Source organism: Stegostoma tigrinum, chromosome 9, assembly GCF_030684315.1.
Source record: "Stegostoma tigrinum isolate sSteTig4 chromosome 9, sSteTig4.hap1, whole genome shotgun sequence".
Taxonomy (NCBI): domain Eukaryota; kingdom Metazoa; phylum Chordata; class Chondrichthyes; order Orectolobiformes; family Stegostomatidae; genus Stegostoma; species Stegostoma tigrinum.
The window spans coordinates 74,489,827-74,509,143 of NC_081362.1; the positions used below are offsets into that span (position 1 = coordinate 74,489,827).

At 42.8% G+C, this 19,317-nt stretch overlaps 1 protein-coding gene across 2 annotated transcripts in view; it reads right to left on the reverse strand.

The window, feature by feature from the left end:
• LOC125455175 (ALK tyrosine kinase receptor-like) overlaps positions 1-19,317 on the reverse strand; it is a 977,528-nt gene that overhangs the window by 46,414 nt on the left and 911,797 nt on the right. For both annotated transcript variants that reach the window (XM_048536890.2, XM_059648635.1), the window contains exons 22-23: positions 12,518-12,582; positions 3,926-4,055 (exon numbers count right to left, since the gene is read on the reverse strand). In XM_048536890.2, coding sequence (XP_048392847.1) covers positions 3,926-4,055; positions 12,518-12,582 — 195 coding nt within the window. The remainder of the gene's footprint in view (positions 1-3,925; positions 4,056-12,517; positions 12,583-19,317) is intronic.

The window sequence follows — 19,317 nt, forward strand, 5'->3', positions numbered from 1 at the left end:
GGGGCTAGATTTATCGAGGATGTCTGTTTGGCATGGACAAATTGGATTGAAGGGCGTGTTTCCATTGCTGTACATCTCAATGATTCTATGACTTCTGGAAGGGGAGATGGTCTCTCTTTCTTTCTCTCTCTCTCTATCTCTCTCTCTCTCCTATAAAAATATCTGAAGTCTGAAGAAGCCTGTTATTTTGCCCAATAGTTGCTGTGATGTGTGGCTTATAACCAGTAACCAAGAGATTTTTGCATTTACTGTACTAATCACCAGTACCTCCTGCAAATAAGTGAAAACAACTCGGGGGAAAGAGCTTAAAGAACAGAAAGTCAAGAACAGAAAGAAACAGACATGCAAAATGATCATTTCAATGAACCGTGTGGATTCGTGCTATTGAACTGTGGCTCCCCTTTTTTATTCCCTCCACCTTTAAAACCAATAATTTTCCATTTTCCTGAGTCTATCCATACATGTGCAAGGATTTTTCGAAGAGGGTTAGACTGGTTTTAACCAGTTGATAATTCGTAACTATTTACTTCTGATCAAAGTTTACTAATTTGTAATAGTATTTCTTGTTATACATTTTTTTTTGTTAACCTGAGTCTGTTGGATAAGTAAAATAGGGGACTTTGGTAAAACATTTAAGTTTTCTGATCACTCCAGAAATAACGGGGCTTGATTTCCAGTGTAAAACCCCAGTGACGTATGACAGCATAAATCCACAGGAACTCAACAGAACTTCGAAGAGATCTCATTACTCCATGCCAACCACTGAATAAATCTTGCTGACCAAGTCTTTAGCTCCCTTGATTTAAAGAATAGTTACTGGCAAGTAAAGGAGAATGAACGTCATGTTTAAACATATCTCAAGTTTGAAAGATCAATTCACACAAGAGTGAGAGATGGAATGGGGCATTGCAAACTAACAGGGCCCTTGCTATGGCCAGTGTCAACCACAAGAATGCTGGAGATGGGGAAATGAAGTCAAAATAGTCAGAATGGAAATATCACAATATCCCAAGCTTTAGGGAACCAAGACAATACAATCTATCCAATGAATTATCAATCCATGAGCTGCTATCTCATTATTTTAACAGCAGAATAATTTGTTGGGTGTTCCAGTCTCTTGCTGTCATATGTTCTTTTGTCCTCCACAGGTTTAGTTACAGAGGGACAGGAGTTAAAGCTCAGATGACAAGTGGCCAAGGATTGACAGGAGGAAGGGATTCAGAGCCCGCACCATTGCATCTCACTGGCACATCCTCCACCACTGTGGACATTCACACCTCGATGGGTCCTTGCACAGTGTTAGAGATGCTAGCAACAGGGGAAGTACACTATATTTCAGAGCTGGAGGATTCAGGGAAGGCTGAGCCTGCTGTGACTAGCCCCTGCCCGTAGGTGGAGAGATGCAGTTCTGCTCAGCAGGCTAGGGATACAAAACCTTGTGAGTCATGAAACAGGCACTTCCATCAGGGAAGACAGTGTAAGATTTACTCTCATATGTCAAAATCATGCAAAGCTTCGCAGATTCAGATTGAGTAAGAAGGAGTCAAATAGCTTTAGTCTTCTGTGGATGTGCCTCACGATTGACCATGTGTCCCAAAACTGAATAGATTTCTTGCAATTGTCATGATAGGTGATCCCTTCTGCCCGTAATCATTTTAGAACTGCATACACTCTCTGATCATGCTCCTCAAACTTTTCCCAAATGTATTAAGCAATGTTGCCAGCTTGTCTAATAGACTGGAATCAATTATTTGCATTGATTTTTGTTCGAATTTTATCTTTGGATATTTAGTTAAACTCTCTTCAACTGTATGCATATGGGGAATTTTTCTCACCAATATCTTGTGAGCTCTGTAAAGTCAATACAAGTTTGAATAATACCATTTGGTTTGGGTAGAGTAACCAGGTCAAAACACCACTTTTTTTGTGAGTTGGAAAAAGCTGTTCATTCTTGTCATTTCTGAAAATGCCTTATTCACTATGATGTCTATCTGCGACTCCACTTTCAAGAAACTATGAACCTGCATTCCAAGGTCTCTTTGTTCAGCAAGTGTGTAAGTCCTGCCCTGATTTTCCTTTGTAAAATGCAGCACGTCATATTTATCTAGATTAAACTCTACCTGCCACTCTTCGGCCACGAGAGGGAATCTCTGATACCTATGTAACAATAAACCCCAATAAAGTTTCCAAAAAGCTTAATCTGGTTTTTCCTTGTGGGTTGAGGTGAATTACATACAAAACAACCCCCTTACAACAGAATGAGATATGCTATTCTAACAATTTCAGAGCCAAAACCATTGCAGACACTATTCATCAAACAGGTTCCTTTCTGTTAGTTCATTCAATTACATTCACCCTTCCACCAATGGATGCCTCAAACAATTTCTTTCACACACTATATCAGTTTAAATCAGCTGCCCTGACTGGTTTTAAAAAGGAAGAACATGCAGTGCTCCAGGGAGAATGTGGCAAAATGGCCAGCCTGTGTAGACAGTACAATTCGAATGGCCTCCATCTGTACTGTAATAATTTTGTGATTTTGAACTTTGGCTTTGTGCCCTGTGAACTGTTGCCATCTCTCAGCCTTATTCCTATACTGAAAAAGAACATCAGCAAATGGATTTACTGATGCCCCAAACATCAGGAAAAGAAATTTCACTAAATGAGTGGTCCAAAATTGTCCAGTTCTCAAGTCGTTTCCTGCATTCCTGTGGTGACAGTCTTCTTTGTGCATGTGTGTGAGGGTGACAGAGAGAGACATGAAGATTAAATGGAAGGCAAAAGACCAAATTCGATCTGATCATATTGACATCATAAGATCTCACTCTACTTTGTCTAAGTGAAGTTCTTAGTTGCTTCTGTAAAGTCGTTGGATACATTTCTGAAATCCAAAGTCAATGGCAGATGGTAGATGGCTGGCTAGTGAAAATGGGTAGCATGTTTGAGCACTTTACTTCCTCTTCTGTGGATCAAAATAGGAGGAGTGTTTACTTGCATGAAAAGTGAGCATTTGGTCTTTTGCGGCTGGGGAGTGACGCAAGTGAAGCGCAGCAAGAAGGAACCTGGATTAACATGAGAAAACCATTGGTTTATTTTTCATCTCTGATTATCCCCAGTTGTCAACTAAGTTTACAGAGAAGAGGGAAATATTAATTATATAAGCAGCCACTTATTAGCTTTGCCAAATGACAGAATGAATTGCTTAAAACTAAACTTTGCAATTAGATGATTTTTATCTCTTTAGGCAGACAATAATGATACAAGCTTAATTATAAATGAAACGTTTCATTATTCTACTGCTCAGTTTTTCATATGTCAGTATTCCAGGCTGTTGATATAACATAGTACATATCCCATTCTTTCGTTCTGTCATCCAGTCTCAAACAGTGCAACAAAAACTGACAACCAATACATTGTAAGAAGTGCTAGTTATCTTTCAAATCTCAGTGCCTGCATTAACACATTAACCATTCATCCATGGTTTTTCATTTCCAAGTGCCCAGAGTTTATCTTCAATTAGAACTATAGAAATTCAGAAAATAGTAACACTAGATATTTTGCCAGCCCGTCTGAATAAAGCATCAAGTTAAATGCTGACATTTAATATGTGTCATCTGGCATCTGATCAACAACATGAGCCTAGAATGGGATTTTTTTCTGCATCTGTGAATAAACATCTCAAAAATGGGGATTTGGGTGTGAATACATTGAGTGTTGGCAACCTACTTCAAATGGATAAGGGGGATCACGGCAGCAACTATTCTGGCCTAATGCAACCTGAACACAAGATCAGTTTCAAATCCAGTTTAAAGAATAGGAGTCCAGAACAAATGATACAGGCAATTCACACGTCAAATGAATGAGGCCTAACAGATCTGCATATATGGTGTATATGTTAGCGTGTGTACAATACATGACTTCTTACCGGTTTAGGTCGATATTCTCGAAGGAACGATTTCATGTCTCCTCCTGCCATCAGCTCCAAGAGAATGAAGCGAGGAAGAGCCTGCAGGCTGACTCCAATACATCGCACTATATTTTGATGGCAGAATTTGCTGGAATATTTGGAAAAAAGGACACATTTACCATCTCTAAGAACACCATTAATCATTTTGTAATGTGACAATATACAAGAAGATATATGAGGACCAATATCAGAACACCCGGGAGAAATCTGGCAGCTTCTAAGGCAATTGAGCCTCATTCTGATTAAATTTTCTTTTTATTGCAAGTGCAGAGATTCCCAGCTTTCTGTGTCAACCAAGATTTAGTGAGAGATGAATTTGGCAAAACTTTAATGGAACAAGGCAATGAATATTCCAGGACTGAAGAATATTGCTGTTCTTCTAAGAATTGGAGAGGTCTGTGTCCTTGAAACTCTATTTCTACTGGTATTGCACTTTTGCTTGCCAATCGTCTCCCATGCCGACCACACCATAAATTCTAGGATCTGATCCATGTGAATTAGCATTTTGGAAGTACCACTTGTATGTAACCTTGTAACCATGTCATGGGGCTAGAGATGTGAAATTTACCCTTCAACAAATCAAAAATGGTTGGTGATTACAAAAGCAGTCTGGCTAAATAAGTAAGTAGGGAAATGTAGAGCAAGGTAAGTCTGGAAGATGTAATGCTCTTAAGTGATTCTCTGGTAGTGATTTTTTTTTGCTAACCCCTCAAATAATTGCACTAAACAGAATGGCATATGATTTGGGTGATATAGCACTGTTTGTACTTTTTTAAATTATCATTTCATCAGATGCATGCATTCCCAAAATTAAAGAACAAAGAACAATACAGCACAGGAACAGGCCCTTTGGCCCTCCAAGCCAGTGCTGAAACATTTTGCCCTTCCATAAGGGTCTTCACTTTCACTTCATCAGATGTGGAGCCACTGGTCAATGTTTATTGTCCATCCCTAACTGCCCTTGAAGATATGATGTTTGTTGAGTTGCCTTCTTGAACTGATGCATTCCATCTACTGGCAATACACTTACAGTTGCCTTTTAGGGAGTTCGAGCAGTTAGACAGTGACAGAGCAGCAACATTGCTCCAAATCAGAACAATGTGTGACACGAAGATGACATGAAGATTGGTGGAGTAACAGATAGTGAAGGGGACTGTCAAGAGATTACAGCAGAACATAGCTAGATTAGAGAGTTGGGCGGATAAATGGCAGATGGAGTTCAATCCGGGCAAATGCGAGGTGATGCATTTTGGAATATCTAATTCACGAGGAAACTATACAGTAAATGGAAAAGTCCTGCGGAAAATTGATGCACAAGAGAGATCTAGGTGTTCAGGTCCATTGTTCCCTGAAGGTGGCAACACATGTCAAAACAGTGGTCAAGAAGGCATATGGCATGCTTTCATTCATCGGACGGGGTATTCAGTACAAGAGTTGGCAGGTCATGTCACAGTTGTATAAGACTTTGGTTCGGCCACATTTAGAGTACTGCGTACAGTTCTGGTCGCCACATTAACAAAAGGATATGGATGCTTTGGAGATGGTGCAGAGGAGTTCACTAGGATGTTGCCTGGTATGGAGGGCACTAGCTATGAAGAAAGGCTAAATAGATTAGGATTATTTTCATCAGAAAGACAGATATTGAGGGGGGACCTGATTGAGGACTACAAAATCATAAGGGGCATAGACAGGGTGGATAGCAAAAATCTTTTTCCCAGAGTGGGGGACTCAATTACTAGGGGTCATGAGTTCAAAGTGAGAGGAGGAAAGTTTAAGGGAGATATGCATGGAAAGTTCTTCATGCAGAGGGTGGTAGGTGCCTGGAACGCGTTGCCAGTGGAGGCGGTAGACGCAGACACGATGGTCTCTTTTAAGATGTATCTGGAAAGGAAAAGGGATGGGCAGGGAGCAAAGGGATACAGACCCTTAGAAAATAGATGACAGGTTTAGACAGAGTATCTTGATCGGCGCAGGCTTGGAGGGCCGAAGGGCCTGTTCCTGTCCTGTAATTTTCTTTGTTCTTTGTTCTTTGTTTGTGACTTGGTTGGAAGTCTGAAAATAGTGGTATTCCCATGTGCCTACTGCATTTGTTCCTCTGGCTGGTAGCTATTGTGGGTTTGGAAAGTGGTGTTGAAAGAGCCTTAGTGAGTTGTTGCATCATGTATGTTGTATAGTACATCTAGTTGCCACTGTGTCAATGATCTAGGAAGTGATTATTTAAGGTGATGTCAATCAAGTAGACTACTTTGTCCCTACTGGTGTTGAGTTCTTGGGTGTCTGATGGAATTTGTGGTTTCAAAGCTTTTGTCTGCTGGAGTCAGGCTGTTATCGGAATGGGAAACTGAAAAAGGAAACTGTGATAGGTTTTCAAAAGAAAATAAGATTGAAACAGAGGTGGAGCCTGGAGTGACTGAGCCCGCTTGAAACTATGCAAAAGGACATAGAATAATCAAACTCAGATGGGTGATTCCAGTGGTGCTGTCCACGCAGGCTGAAGAAAATGGGCACCAGATCCAAAACCCGAGAATAGCTACAGCTATTTTTATTGCTTGAAGATAACATTGGTGAATCTACACTATCCTGACAATTGTCAGCAAAGTTGAGGAGTTTTTTCAGACTTGTATCAGTTCTGGTGAAGACTTTATTCACGGAATTAAAGTTAGATATGCGCACTATTAACTGGGGATCAGACTAAACGTTAGAGAAAAGAAGATGAAAATCTTAGTGAGGAAGACAAATCTTGAAGGATTTTGTGACTGTATTTGATACAATACTTCTTGAATAGCATGCTGAGTCAATTCATGAGACCTGTCTTTGATTTATCCAGTAGTTGATATGTAAATTACAGTTTATAACTGATCACAATTTGCCTGTTCATTCGTGTTTAATGAATATTGATTCTGGGTTTGACAGTATAAAGTTTTAACTATGATACTACTTAGTACTGGTTTTGTTGGACTTTCGTACTGTAAAATGGTTCTTACTTTAAGTGGTAGTATTTTGTATTATCATTCTTTCTCCAAATACTTGGAATTTTGGATTTCGTTTTTTGAAAAAGAAGTAACACATCTTGATGAAGATCATAATATGTTTTGTTGTAGCCCCGGTTATGATCTTCATGTAAGAGTGTTATTATTTAAGGATAAATTCAAAATCCCAAGTGTTTACTGAAAAAATGAAGGTTCCTTTCTTAATGATAAATATTTTACTACTGAAAAGTCAAATGAAGGAAAAGCTATTAACTGAACACTACTTTATGCTATCGATTATTATTGACAAGTTAAAACTGAAATATTCAACTTTAATTGCCTTCTAGAAAGCTTTTGACTATTTATTGCACCTTTGTTGGTTTTTTCATATTCTGGGACTAAACCAAACCAAATCAAACTCATACAAATTTGTCCTTAACTTTCACCCACGGTATGAGCTATTTTTCCAGTAGCTTCCAGTGACGTGGCCTTACACTGATCTGAAAGTGCCACGTTTGGATACTCCTGCTCCAGCATGGGTTTCACCGCATTCAAGCCGATAATCTCACCCAAAAAATACTTTTGATTAAGGGTTTGGACTCGAAACGTCAGCTTTCCTTCTCCTCTGATGCTGCTTTCCCTGCTGTGTTCACCCAGCTCTGCACCTTTTTGTCTCAGATTCTCCAGCATTGGCAGTTCCTTGTATCCCTGATTTCTGACAGCCCTTCTAATTCTAGTCAACAGATGCCTTACAACTGTTAACAAACTCACTCACTTTCTCCCCGCTGCACCTATTCCCAAAATTAAAGAACAAAGAACAATACAGCACAGGAACAGACCCCTCAGCCCGCCAAGCCAGCGCTGAAACATCTTGCCCTTCTGTACTAAAACTGTCTTTACTTACAGAATCCATATTCCTCTATTCCCTTCCTATTTGTGTATTCATCCAGGTGATTCTTGAATGCTGCTCTTGCGTCTGCTTCCACCACCTTCTCTGGCGATGAGGTCCAGGCACTCACCATTCTTTATTTGAAAAACTTGCCTCGTACATTGCTTTTAAACACCTCCCTGCACCTTGAAACTGTGTCCCGTAGCAATTAACTCCTGCACCCTGGGGAAAAAATCTTCATACTTTCCACTCTATCCATGCCATTCCCAACCTTTTAAACTTCTATCAGGTTGACCCTCAACTTCCTGTGGTTCCAGTGAAAACAAAGCCAATCTATCCAACCTTTCTTCAAAGTTAAAATTCCCCCATACCAGACAGCATCCTGCCAACCATTTTTGTATCCTGTCCAAAGCATCTACGACCTCTGGTAATGTGGTGACCAGAACTGAACGCAATACTCCGGTTGCAGCTTCACCAGTGCCTTATACAGTTTCAACATTGCATCCCTACCTTTGATGATGAATGAGAACATTCCATATGCCTTTTGTATACCTGTACTGCTACCCTCAGTAAATTGCATTCCAAGATCTCTCACTTCATTTACCCCTCTCGGTATATTCCCAATTATTGTGTATTCCCTTTTGCTGTTTGACCTCCCCAAATGCATTGCCTAACACTCATCAGAGTTGAACCTGATCTGCCACATTCATGCCCACTCCACCAACCAATCTATATCATTTTGGAGCCTACAGCTATCCTCTACTATCCACTACACAGCCAATTTTTGTGTCAACTCTATATTCTCCAATTGTGGCCTTCACATTCAAATCCAAATCATTAATGTGAAAAACAAGCAGCAGGGGTCCCAACACTGACCCCTGCAGAACACCACATGTGGAATGCTCTAAACAAGAACCTATATTAACTAACTTTTGGCATCAAAATCAAAATTAATCTTTGATTAAATTCTGAGACTCACAGGAACAATTTATATTGATAATGGAGTTAGCTGTCTTTTAACCACACTTACAGGTCTCACAAAAAGAATTCCTTTATTCACCAACTGCCTACAGTTTCATTTCATCTGGAACCACTAAAATATTTTGAATATTTTAATGAGGTAAGTGTAAAGCACACGACTGTAGCAAAAGCTCAGAGGTGGGTCCTTCATTACTGAAATTTTCTCCCTACTAACCCTGACATTATTAAATAAATCCTTTGAATTGTGATTATACAATATATTGCTTCATGGTTGTACAACAGTATTTCAATCACATGTTTTCATTTTACTTTACTTTACGAGATTGAAGTATTAGAAGTATGTTCTTAAAATTAAAATGTATACTTCTAAAACCCATGAATTATGGAATCAGATATCTGCAAACCACACTCATTGAGGCAACAGTCACTACTCCATCTCACTCCTGACTTATGTCTCAGAATCCCTATGGTATGGAAGCAGTCCATTTAGCCCATACCAACACTCCAAAGAACATCCCACCACCTATCCTGCCTCTGCATTTCCCATCCTAGACGCAATAGGCAACTTAGCATGGCCAATCCACTAAACCTACACATCTTTGGACTGAGGGAAGAAACTGGAGCACATGGCAGAAACCTGCACAGGCTCAGGGAGAATGTGCAAACTCCACACAGACAGTTGTCCTAGGCTGGAATTGAACCTGGGTCCCTGGCACTATCAGGCAGCACTGCTGACCACTGAGCCACTGTGAAGATGGTGGACAGGCTTTGGGAAATTAGAAGGTGCATTACTCACTGCAAAATTTCCAGTGACTGACCTGGTCCTGTGGCCACAGTATTTATTGCCTGGTCTATTTTCTGTCAATGTTTATGCCTATAATGTTGATAGTTGGGGGATTCAGTAATGTATATGCTATTGAATATGAAAGGGAGATGATGAAATTCTGTTTTTATGGGGGATGGTCACTGTGTTCCATTGTGTGATATGAATTTTGAAGACCCATGATGTTTGGATTATCCAGTTGCCATCTCTGCCTGAAGACGATCTAAGCTTGCCTTTTGCATTGATGGTCTAGGCTCCCCTAGTATTGAGGATAGAGTTATTTGTGGAGACAACTCTTCCTGTTAGTTGTTACTTACCATCAGAGACCTGAATGTGGTCCAGGTTTATCTTGCTCTTATTGAGTCAAACAATCCCTGCAGTATGGAAAGTGGCCATTTACCTCATTGAGTCTGCACCAACCCTACAAAACACATCCCACCCAGATCCAGCCTTCTACCCTATGCTGATAACTCCACATTTACCATGGCTAATCTACCCAGTTTGCACAGCCTTGGGCACTAAAGGGCAATTTAGAAAAGCCAATTGACCTAACCTGCACATCTTTGGACTGTGGGAGGAAACTGGAGCACCCAGAGGAAAACTACACAGACACAGAGAGAATGTGCAACCTCCATACAGACAGTCGCCTGGGGCTGGAATCGAACCCCAGTCCCTGGCACTGTGAGGCAGCATTGATAACCACTGAATGATTGTGGTGTAATCCACTTCTGTATCTGCGAAGTAGCAAATGATACTGAACATTTGGCAATCGTTAGCAAACATCTCCACATCTGACTTAATGATGAAAGGAATGTTATTGCTGTAGCAAATGAAGATGTTTGGACCTTGGTAACAATCCTATGGAACTCCTGCAGTGATATCCTGAGAGTGAGATTATTAGTCTCCAATGGCTACACCTATCTTCGTTGATTCTACTAGCGGAGAGTTTTCCTTGGTACCAATGACTTCCACTTTGACCAGATTTCCTTGATGCCACACTCATCCAAATACTGCTTTATATGTATAGATATCAAGGCAAGACACTCCTCTCTTGAGTTTAGCTCTTTTGTCCTCGTTTGGACCAAAGCTGCAATTAAGTCAGGAGCCAAGTTGTCCCAGTAGATCCTAAGTTAAGCATCACTGAGCAGGTTATTGCAATATAAATGCTGGTGCATATAATTGTTGATGACACATTCTATCATTTTGCTGACAGTTGAGAATGCGCCAAAGGTTGGTGATTGTCAAATAGGGTTTGTCTTCCTTTTGTGGTTGGGTTATGGAATGAGCAACTTTCCACCTTGATAGATACATACCAGTGTCAAGGCTGAAGAAGCTTGAATGAATGAGGCACTGCTAGTTCTGGAGCACATCTTCGGTACTATTGCTGGGATGTTGTCAGGACCCATAGCTTTTGCAATATCCAGTGCCTTCAGCCATTTTTTGATATCAAATAGAGTGACTTGGTTTGGCTGAAAGTGGCAGCTGTGACCTTGGAGACTTCATGCTGCTTGGATTATCCACTTGCCATCTCTGGTTGAAAATAATCTAATTTTGCTTTTTGCATTAGTGTGTGGGCTCCCCTATTATACAAGATGGAGTTATTTGTAGGGACTGCTCTTCCTGTCAGTTGTTTAATTGTCTGTCTTCATGCATGGAAGTGGTACTACACTGACAGGATATTTTGGTTTTTAGCCATGCCTAATGGATTCTCTCTTGCTGTTTGATGCACAAGTAGTCAATCCTGAGTTGTAACTTTACTAGGTTGAGGCTTCATTTTAGGTATGCCTAGTGCTGCTCCTGGCATGCCTTCCTGCAATCAGGTTTGCTCACCTCACATGGTGTAATGAAAGAATAGGGGATGTGCCAAGTCATGAGGTTACAGATTGTAGTTGAATACAATGTGCTGCTGTTGATGACCCATAGCACCTCATTGATGCCCACATTTGAGATTCACTAAAGCTGTGTATTGAACCCATGGTATAAATGTTGAATGTGATTGACAATGTTGTTGTTACTTGCAACATTGTTTGAGAAAATGTTCAGGTAGTCGTTAATCATTGGTGAAGTAGTGAGGGTTTTTGAATGAAGATGCATTACTCACTACAAAAATTTCAGTGTCTGACCTATGTTTGTAACTACAGTATTTATATGGCAGGTCCAGTTTCTGTCAATGTTAACTTCTAAGATGTTGATTATTGGGGGGATTTGGCAATGGCAGTGCTGTTGAGTATCAAGGGAGAATGGTTAGATTCTATTTGTTTGGAAATGGCCATTGCCATCCACTGTGAGACATGAATGTTACTTAACAAAAACTAGCCCAAACCTGAATGTTGACCAGGTCTCGCTCCATTCCAATCTGGGACGGACAACAAGAAGGCTGGCAGCTGACCAGTCTCAGCAGCACTACTGGAAGTGGGTGGTGACCACTAGGACTGCAACCAGGCCCCAAGAGGCTCTATTGTAAGGTGAGAGGGGTGCAGCTTCTCCAGGGGATGGACCCTGCCCCATTCCATACAGCCCATACAGAAGTTTTTTGTTTTTTCTTAAATATACTTCTGGTGGCCAGGCAGCGTAGATCAGTTGGAGCCTCAAAAAGACATCCAAAGATGTAGGGATTGCTAGGCTTGAGTTTATCTACCTTAACCCAACTACCAAGGGATTTCTTTGTAAACTATTTAAATCACATTATCTAAGAAGTAGTAACCCCTGAGAGCTGCCAACACCATGGATCATCCTGCCCACTAGAGGGGGAACACTTGAGTAGTTTTGTGCTGGGATTGGTTTGAGAATAAAGGGAAGAAAAAAGAAAAGGAGGGAATACAAAGGCATGTTTTAACATCTAATGCTGCTTGGCAAGTCACCTTGACAATTTGTTAACAGAATCTTACCTAATTATTAGGGCTTCCATCAAGAAATCCAACTCATCCTGTTCTGAACACACCTCAGGCAATGTCTAAAAAAAAGAGAAAGTCACCTTTACCAAATGTATTTACCATGTATTTCTCAAAAGGACATCCTGTCGCAGTGTAATGAGATCACTCAGGCATTGGAAAAGTACTGTCAATGCTGGAAATGTGAATTAAGAACAGAAAACCCTTGAAACATTCAATAGGTCATTTAGTATCTATGGACAAAAAAAACTGGAGTTAGCATTTCAGGTCAATCACTCTTCATCAGATCAGTCACTCAGCTGCTAAGTATTGGCAGCATTTCTGTCTTTATTTTCAGAGATCACTTCTTGGGCTGCAATGGAGAAGTGAAGTGTATTCCTGTCTGAGCTGCTGTGAAGCAGAATTAGTTGCCATTTGCACATGTCTTTCATCCATGACAGTCTCCAGTGTTAAAAGCTATTAGAATTATTGCCTTGGGGACAGTGGCACATTGCCATTTAACAACATCTTTTAAACCTTGTTAATTCTAACATAATACCAACTTGTTGCGAGAAATTGTTGACAGTGAAACAGCTTTCTTTTGTTTGATTTACATTAAATCGTAGCTGCCTGTGAATCAAGTGGATTTAGAAACTGGCATGATCATCTTAACAGATAGTTACAATATCATCTGTAATCCTTCCCTGATGTTGACTGTGATTCTTACAAGTTGCGCGTGTCCATTTTGATGTTGCCATTGAGATGGAAATGTGTTGAGGATATTTATGTGATGGTAAGAGACAGAAATCATCCCACAGGGTGGAGCTCTCTACTTACCATAGTATATATAGCACCTTATTAATTAACTAATTGTGTATGGTGGCAGTATTAGAACCTAGATTTTTCTGTTTCCTGTAATCCTGGCTACACTGATGGAACTGAAGTTTCAGAATGTTTATCCTCTGATCCCAGTTTAACCTTCAGCTAATTTAAATAGTTTTGAAAGACCTCTTGGTCTCACTGAGAGAGACAGTCCACAATAGAGACATTTTTGAGCATCCAACCTATTGAGTTGTTGGATGAACAGTCCTGGAATCCTTGACTGATTTAATGACCTCCTGTAATTATAAGATAGCACAACATAATTGTATGCTTTTGGTTGCAGTTGAAACACCAAGAGAAGTCAGAGATAATGGGAACTGCAGATGCTGGAGAATCCAAGACAACAAAATGTGAGGCTGGATGAACACAGCAGGCCAAGCAGCATCTCAGGAGCACAAAAGCTGACGTTTCGGGCCTAGACCCTTCATCAGAGAGGGGGATGGGGTGAGGGTTCTGGAATAAATAGGGAGAGAGGGGAAGGCGGACCGAAGATGGAGAGAAAAGAAGATAGGTGGAGAGAGCATAGGTGGGGAGGTAGGGAGGGGATAGGTCAGTCCAGGGAAGACGGACAGGTCAAGGAGGTGGGATGAGGTTAGTAGGTAGATGGGGGTGCGGCTTGGGGTGGGAGGAAGGGATGGGTGAGAGGAAGAACAGGTTAGGGAGGCAGAGACAGTCCAACCAGTCCAACCTGTCTCTGCCTCCCTAACCTGTTCTTCCTCTCACCCATCCCTTCCTCCCACCCCAAGCCGCACCCCCATCTACCTACTAACCTCATCCCACCTCCTTGACCTGTCCGTCTTCCCAGGACTGACCTATCCCCTCCCTACCTCCCCACCTATACTCTCTCCACCTATCTTCTTTTCTCTCCATCTTCGGTCCGCCTTCCCCTCTCTCCCTATTTATTCCAGAACCCTCACCCCATCCCCCTCTCTGATGAAGGGTCTAGGCCCGAAACGTCAGCTTTTGTGCTCCTGAGATGCTGCTTGGCCTGCTGTGTTCATCCAGCCTCACATTTCGTTGACCAAGAGAAGTCATGTGGCTTTCAACCATTTTCTCAGACTCCTTGTGCAGATTCTAATATTGCCTGGATTATATGGGCCGTCACGAGAATTGTGACAGAATCTTGTGAGAAGGCCGGTGAGGCTGATCTCACGTTGAGAGCAACTTGCTACATCTTTTGAGCGAGTGCTGGGTGTCGAGGCAAGTTTCTCACAAATTTCCTATTAAGAGGGATTATTGCTTGTTAATTACCTTATTAACTGCAGATCTCACCTCATTAATATGCAGTCCCAGTCCACCACCTGCTGCAAGCAAAATAAACCTTGACAATTCTCAACATGGAAAGTCAGAGCAGGTACCTGATGATGGCAGCTCACTGACTGCTCCAAAGAGGCCCCAGTTTAGGTACCAGGCACCAATATCGTAAGGCACGCTCCATGGGCACAGACCACATACACCCCACATTGACAGACATTTATATTTGGCATGCTTCGTCCCTTAAGAGCCATCTCTGAGACACTTAGAGAAAGCTTTTGTACTTCAGTCCTGCACCTCAGGTTAAACCTGCAGCTATCCTTGTAATGCTACTGTCAGGATACTGTGCTCTGGGACACACTCCCAGTTTATGAGGCTGTCTCTCTGACCTATTCACTTGCTGCCATAGCACTCACTCAGCCTGAGCCTACCTGGATGCCCACAGCATCCCTGGCCTTGCCTTGACTTTGTGTGCTTCTTGGAGCGTTGGTAGATGAGGTTATGCCACAGACCCAGGTAGTCTAATCTGAGCTTGCCATCCAGGTCGGTACCATCTCCGAGGTCTGGAGGAATCGCCAACTGCTGCATAAGGAGGTTTTAGTGACCTGTTCTGCTGCACCAGGTTAAGTACTGCATTCTGCTTTCTGTGACTTCACACTCACTCTATTGCTGATCCTGCATCCACCTTCCACCAGGGCTCATGCTCTACCCATTATCTAATTTATTACTGCCTATAACATCTTCGGTCACCCATTCTCTGGGCTTCCCCAATCTCCCAAACCATCAACCCCACATGGCCTCTGTGTAGCTTACTTAGAAGCTCAAGGCATATTTTGCCCACTTTCAACAGGGCCAATAGCTGTGCCAACCATTTCCATCTCATTCAATTCAACACTACATCTCATAACAGGAAAAGACAGCCAATAACAGGTCGGAGAGAATCTGTATGGGTGGAAAGGTGCCCAAATTGTGCTCCTCACTGAAAGTGAGGAGAGGATTCTGACCTTGACAAGAGCTCCTACAGGGATGCTGACATATATATGTCCCACAAACTGAGTGTGTACCACATTTCATTCCACTGCAACTCTCATTTGAACCCCTCAGTCAGTGTCATATGTTGAGCCACCACTTCTAACCAGTGGCCATGTTACCTTCCAGCTCTTTCACATTGTGAGTATGCCAGAATATCCACCACCTCTGTGGTGAAATGACACACACTCTCAGAAGCCACCTCCTTGAACTCTGAGGGTGAGGGAACTGAGGTTTCAATGAAGCTTTGCAAGGCTTTCTCTTGCAAGTCCATCAGTGCAGCTAATCACACCCTGGTGGGAGTGTCAGGACGAGAGAGTGAGGGACCACAATCAGCCCAGGCAGGAAAGGACCTGCATTGTTGGCCATCAGGGATTTCATTTGTATGCACAATGACGAACAGCAGTGGGAGACAGCTGTCTGAGACACAACGAATATCATTGCACAGATGCTGCAGTAGTGCAGTTATGCATGTAACATGCCTGGCTGCCTCCTTTGAAGGTTAGCAACAGCCATGGAGAGCCAGTCCCAGCACCCACAGGGGCTGCTGGAGAGATGTGTACACCTGCATTTCAATGGCCCATCCACTGGCCCTCAGGGCTGAAGGTGAGAGGGTGGTGGGGAACCTGCCAGACTCTTCAAGAGCCCCTTTCTCACAGGGGAGCAATATTGTGCAGGAGGCTCTCATCTGAAGAATGAACTTCACACACAGAATCTTGAGAAATCTCCTCTCAGGACACTTGGCAGCTGGCTGAGCCTGCCACCTCCAACCCACCTGTCCCCATTCTGGCCTTTGAAGTTCATGCCAAGGAGGGTCAATTTTCATCTGACACAAAGACCCTCAAAAGCCTGGCCTGTCTAGGCGTTAGCGGCTCCCAGAATCACCTGAACAAATCTCCAGGACCAACAGACTCTATTCTGTGAATCCTGGCTGCAGAACCGTGGAGAACACTGATGTAGTGTGAAGGAGAAGAAGAAAACTTACGGAGGGTGTGTTGGTGGCACAAGCGACAAGCACTGTTTTGCAGTACTTTTATAAATGATATTGCTTTAACCCTTCATCTGGTTGTTTGTCTCTCTGTGTGGCCCCAAATGTAATTGTCCTAGCACGTTGCACAACATCATGGCCACACCGTGTGCCACAGATTAATGTCTGCAGTGAGAACCTGCAACACCTGGTGGCAAGAGAAACAAGATGTATAGTGGGTATTGAATGCTGGTGACATTTCTGGTCCAGGTCTTAGAACATCTCTATTCATTGCAGCGTCTGTGTGCAAAAGTATTGAGGAGATGCTCCTAGAGTTGAGAGTTGCTTCGCTGGACTTCTCATCTAATTCTGCTGCAAATTCTGGTTCATGGTGTCAGTGGAGGTGATGGCCCAGTCGCATTATCGTTAGGCTATTAATCCAGAAACTCAGTTAATGTTCTAGGACCTAGGTTCAAATCCCATCACAGCAGATTGTCTGTGAATTCAGTAAAGAATATCTGGAATTAAGAATCTACTGATTGTCAGGAAAAACCCACCTGCTTCACTAATGTTCTTCAGGGAATGGAATCTGCCATCCTCACCTAGTCTGGCCTATATGTGACTCTAGACCCACAGCAATGTGTCTGGCTCTCAACTGCCCTCTGAAATGGTCTAGCAAGCCACTCAATTGTACCAATCACTACAAAGTCTCAACGAAGGAATGAAACTGGACAGACCACTTGGCGTTTACTCAGGATCCAGAAAAGTGAATGTCAGAAACAGCCCTTTCACACTGCAAGGTTGTACTTACTAACTGCGGGGAGCTTGTGCCAAAATTGGGACAGCTGCCTCACAGACCATTCAAGCAACAACCTGACATAGTTGTGCTCATGGAATCATAACTTACAGACCATGTCCCAGAAGTCATCATCACCATCTCTTGTGCCCTGCCCACCATCAGACAGACCCAGCAGAGGTGGTGGCCCAGCGGCATAAGGTAGGGAGGGGATATCCGCAACATTGACTCTGGATCCCATGATGTCTCACGGCTTCAGATTAAACGTGGGCAAAGAAACCTCCTGCTGATTACCACATACCATCCTCTCGCAGTTGATGAATAAGCATTCCTCCACATTGAACAACATTTGGAGGAAGCACTTAGTAAGGCAAGGGCACAAAATGTACTCTGGGAGGGGTATTTCAGTGTCATTCATTAAGAATGGCTCAGCAGCAGCAGCAGCACTAATTGAGCCTGGTCAGCTCCAAAAGGGCATGGCTGCTGGACTGGGTCTGCAACTGATGGTGAGGGAACCAACAAGAGGGAAAAACATATTTGACCTCATCCTTACCAATCTGCCAGCAGCAGTTGCATTTGTCCATGGCAGTATCTGTAAGAGTGACCAACGCACAATTCTTGTGGAGATGAAGTCCCACTTTCACATTGAGAATAAGATTAGATTACATTCCCTACAGTGTGGGAACAGGCCCTTCGGCCCAACAAGCCCACACCACCCCTTGAAGCATCCCACTCAGACCCATCCCCCTCTAACCCACAAACCCCTGAACGCTATGGGCAATTTAGCATGGCCATTCCACCTAGCCTGCACATCTTTGGACTGTGGGAGGAAACTGGAGCACTCAGAGGAAACTCATGCAGACACGGGTAGAATGTGCAAACTCTGCACAGGCAGTTACCCGAGGCTGGAATTGAACCTGGGTCCCTAGCGCTGTGAGGCTGCAGTGCTAACCACTGAGCCACTGTGCCACCCCAACTTCCACTGTATTGCAATATCACCATGTTAAATGGAACAAACTTCAAAGAGATCTAGCAACTCAAGACTGGGCATCCATGAGGCGCCGTGGGCCATCAACAGCAGCAGAATTGTACTCGAGCATAATCTGCAACCTCATGGCTTGGCATATTCCCTACTCAACCATTACCATCAAGCCAGGGGATCACCCCTGGTTCAGGTGAGAGTGCAGGAGGGCATGCCAGGAGCAGCCCCAGGCAAACCTGAAGATGAGGTGTCAACCCCACTGAAGCCACCAAGTTGCATGCCATAAGCAACAAGTGATAGGCAGTGCTGAGCGATCCCACAGCCAATGGATCAGATCAAAGATCTGCAGTATTGCCACTTCCAGTAATGAATGGTGAGGGACAATTAAGCAACTCACTGGAAGAGGAGGCTCCACAAATATCCTCATCTTCAATGATGGAAGAGCCCAGCACATCAGTGCAAAAGATAAGGCTGAAGCATTCTCACCAATCTTCAGCCAGGATTGCTGAGTGGATGATCCATCTTGGCTTCCATCAGCAGTCCCCAGCATTACAGATAACAGTCTTCAGCCAATTCAATTTACTCCACATGATATCAAGAAATGGTTGGAGACACTGAATAGTGCAAAGGCTATGGGCCCTGAAAAAATTCTGGCAATTGCACTGAAAACTGGTGCTCCCGAACTTGCCACTCCTTGAGTCAAACTCTTCCAGGATAGCTACAACACTGGCATCTACCTGACAATGTGGAAAATTGCCCAAGTATGTCCTGTGCATAAATAGCAGGACAAATCCAAACAAACCAATTACTGTCCAATCAGTCTACTGTCCATCATAAATAACATTGTGAAAGGTGTCATCAATAGTGTTATCAAGCAGCAGCTGCTCTGCAGTAGCCTGCTCAGTGAT